We start from the raw sequence: 2068 nt of genomic DNA on the forward strand, positions 1-2068 counted from the left end.
ATGAGGAAGCGTGCAGAGTGAATGCCAAGAGAAAAGGCACAAAAACCCTATTGAGAGGCCCCGGCCGCTCCTGGCGTAGCCCATCACATGGCAATAGTCCTATTTAAGCGGCGCCGCCGGCGCCTTTCAGCACCACTAGTGCTGGCCAGCACCCCGCGCTCTCTGGGCGGTGCCTCCAGCCCCGGCCTCCCCGGAACCGGCAGCTGCGCGCGGCCGCGGCCGGGGCGAGCGCGCGGGGAACCCCGGGGTCCGCGGGGCGCCGGGAGCCGGCCGGCGGCAGGGCGGCCGCGCGCCGGGGCCATGCCGCGCTCCTTCCTTGTGGACTCGCTGGTGCTGCGCGAGGCCGGCGAGAAGAAGGCGCCGGAGGGCAGCCCGCCGCCGCTCTTCCCCTACGCAGTGCCGCCGCCGCACGCCCTGCATGGCCTCTCCCCGGGCGCCTGCCACGCGCGCAAGGCCGGGCTGCTGTGCGTGTGCCCGCTCTGCGTCACCGCCTCCCAGCTGCACGGGCCCCCCGGGCCGCCCGCGCTGCCCCTGCTCAAGGCGTCCTTCCCGCCCTTCGGCTCGCAGTACTGCCACGCGCCCCTTGGCCGCCAGCACTCGGCCGTGTCGCCCGGGGTCGCTCACGGCCCCGCCGCAGCCGCCGCCGCCGCCGCGCTCTACCAGACCTCGTACTCGCTCCCCGACCCCAGGCAGTTCCACTGCATCTCCGTGGGTAAGCCGCGGGGGGGGGGGGCAGGGAGGGGACTGACCAAAGTTGGCCAGGCGGGGATAGGGGATGAGGACCCTGGGCTCCTGGGGGCGATCTTGTCGGGCCTCTGAGGGGGACACTCTGGGTGGCGTGCTGCTGAAGAGCTGAGACTGGACCCCGGCAGGGAGGGCGAGGCAGGAAGTCCCGATCCTGGCGGAGACTTCTAGGAGGGAGCGTGGGCTGGGGCGCAGGGTGTTTCATGGAGTGCGGGGCCCCGTGACTCCTGGAGTACCAGGGTCCCTAGGCTTGGCGAGGAGGCCGACCGCGATTAGCTGCCGTGCATTGTGTTGGGGCGAAGGAGTGGGTGAGAGACCAGAATCCCGGGATTCTGACGGCCGCCCACCGGAGGATGGGGCCCTCGGCGCCGAGGTCTGATGGCTTGCGTCTCTGCGCCCCACCCCCTCCAGACAGCAGCTCGAACCCGCCGCCCAGCAGCAAGAGGATGCGTACGGCGTTCACCAGCACGCAGCTGCTAGAGCTGGAGCGCGAGTTCGCCGCCAACATGTACCTGTCCCGCCTGCGCCGCATCGAGATCGCGACCTACCTGAACCTGTCGGAGAAGCAGGTGAAGATCTGGTTCCAGAACCGCCGGGTGAAGCACAAGAAGGAGGGCAAGGGCAGCAACCACCGCGGCGGCGGAGGCGGCGGCGGCGGGGGCGCGGGGGCGGGCGAGGGCGCACCACAGGGCTGCAAGTGCGCGTCGCTCTCCTCGGCGAAGTGCTCCGAGGACGACGATGAAGTGCCCATGTCTCCGTCCTCTTCGGGGAAGGATGACCGTGATCTCACGGTCACTCCCTAGGCGCACGCCTCCCCAGGGAGCCCACCGGAGACACTCCCCGCGCGTGGCTCCAAGACTGGTCCTCGGACACGGCTCTGTTTCCCAGGCACCCACTGCCTAAGGCGGTCGCGCACGGACGTAGCGCGACTTTGCAGGGGTCTTCCGTCCTGGGAAGCATCAAGAGCTTGGCTGACCTGACCTTGGTGTCCCCACCCCAGGGCCCGCGGCTATCCAAAGCGGACTCGCAGCTCTGAACACACCGCAAGCGCGCGAATCTTTCTCGACCAGGCGACACAGCGGCCCGGCCCAGCCCAGCGCCTTGCCGGCGGCCGGCGCCTCCTCGCCCGCCAGCTCCGGACTGGCTCAGGCTTCCTCGCTTCCTCGGCTCTTCACCCTGGGCCAAGCTCGGCCTTTCACCTCTAGGGTGCCCATTCGCTCCTCCCTCCTTTTTTTTTTTTTGTCGTCTTTTCCTCCCCACCTCTTTGCTACGGTGATTAATCCACTTTCCCCAACAACCACACACACTTAGGAGCTTAGGTTTT

General features: G+C 69.0%; 1 protein-coding gene across 1 annotated transcript; it reads left to right on the forward strand.

Annotated features, from left to right (window-relative positions):
• Positions 1 to 300: 300 nt before the first annotated feature.
• Positions 301 to 1547, forward strand: GSX1 (GS homeobox 1). The gene is made up of 2 exons (XM_055425990.2): positions 301 to 712; positions 1156 to 1547. Exons 1-2 carry the CDS (start codon positions 301 to 303, stop codon positions 1545 to 1547), a joined length of 804 nt encoding a protein of 267 aa, XP_055281965.1.
• The last annotated feature ends 521 nt before the right edge of the window (positions 1548 to 2068 follow it).

The sequence above is a fragment of the Moschus berezovskii genome, chromosome 13, assembly GCF_049115385.1.
Source record: "Moschus berezovskii isolate FMDL1 chromosome 13, NW_MosBer_1.0, whole genome shotgun sequence".
NCBI classification, from domain to species: domain Eukaryota; kingdom Metazoa; phylum Chordata; class Mammalia; order Artiodactyla; family Moschidae; genus Moschus; species Moschus berezovskii.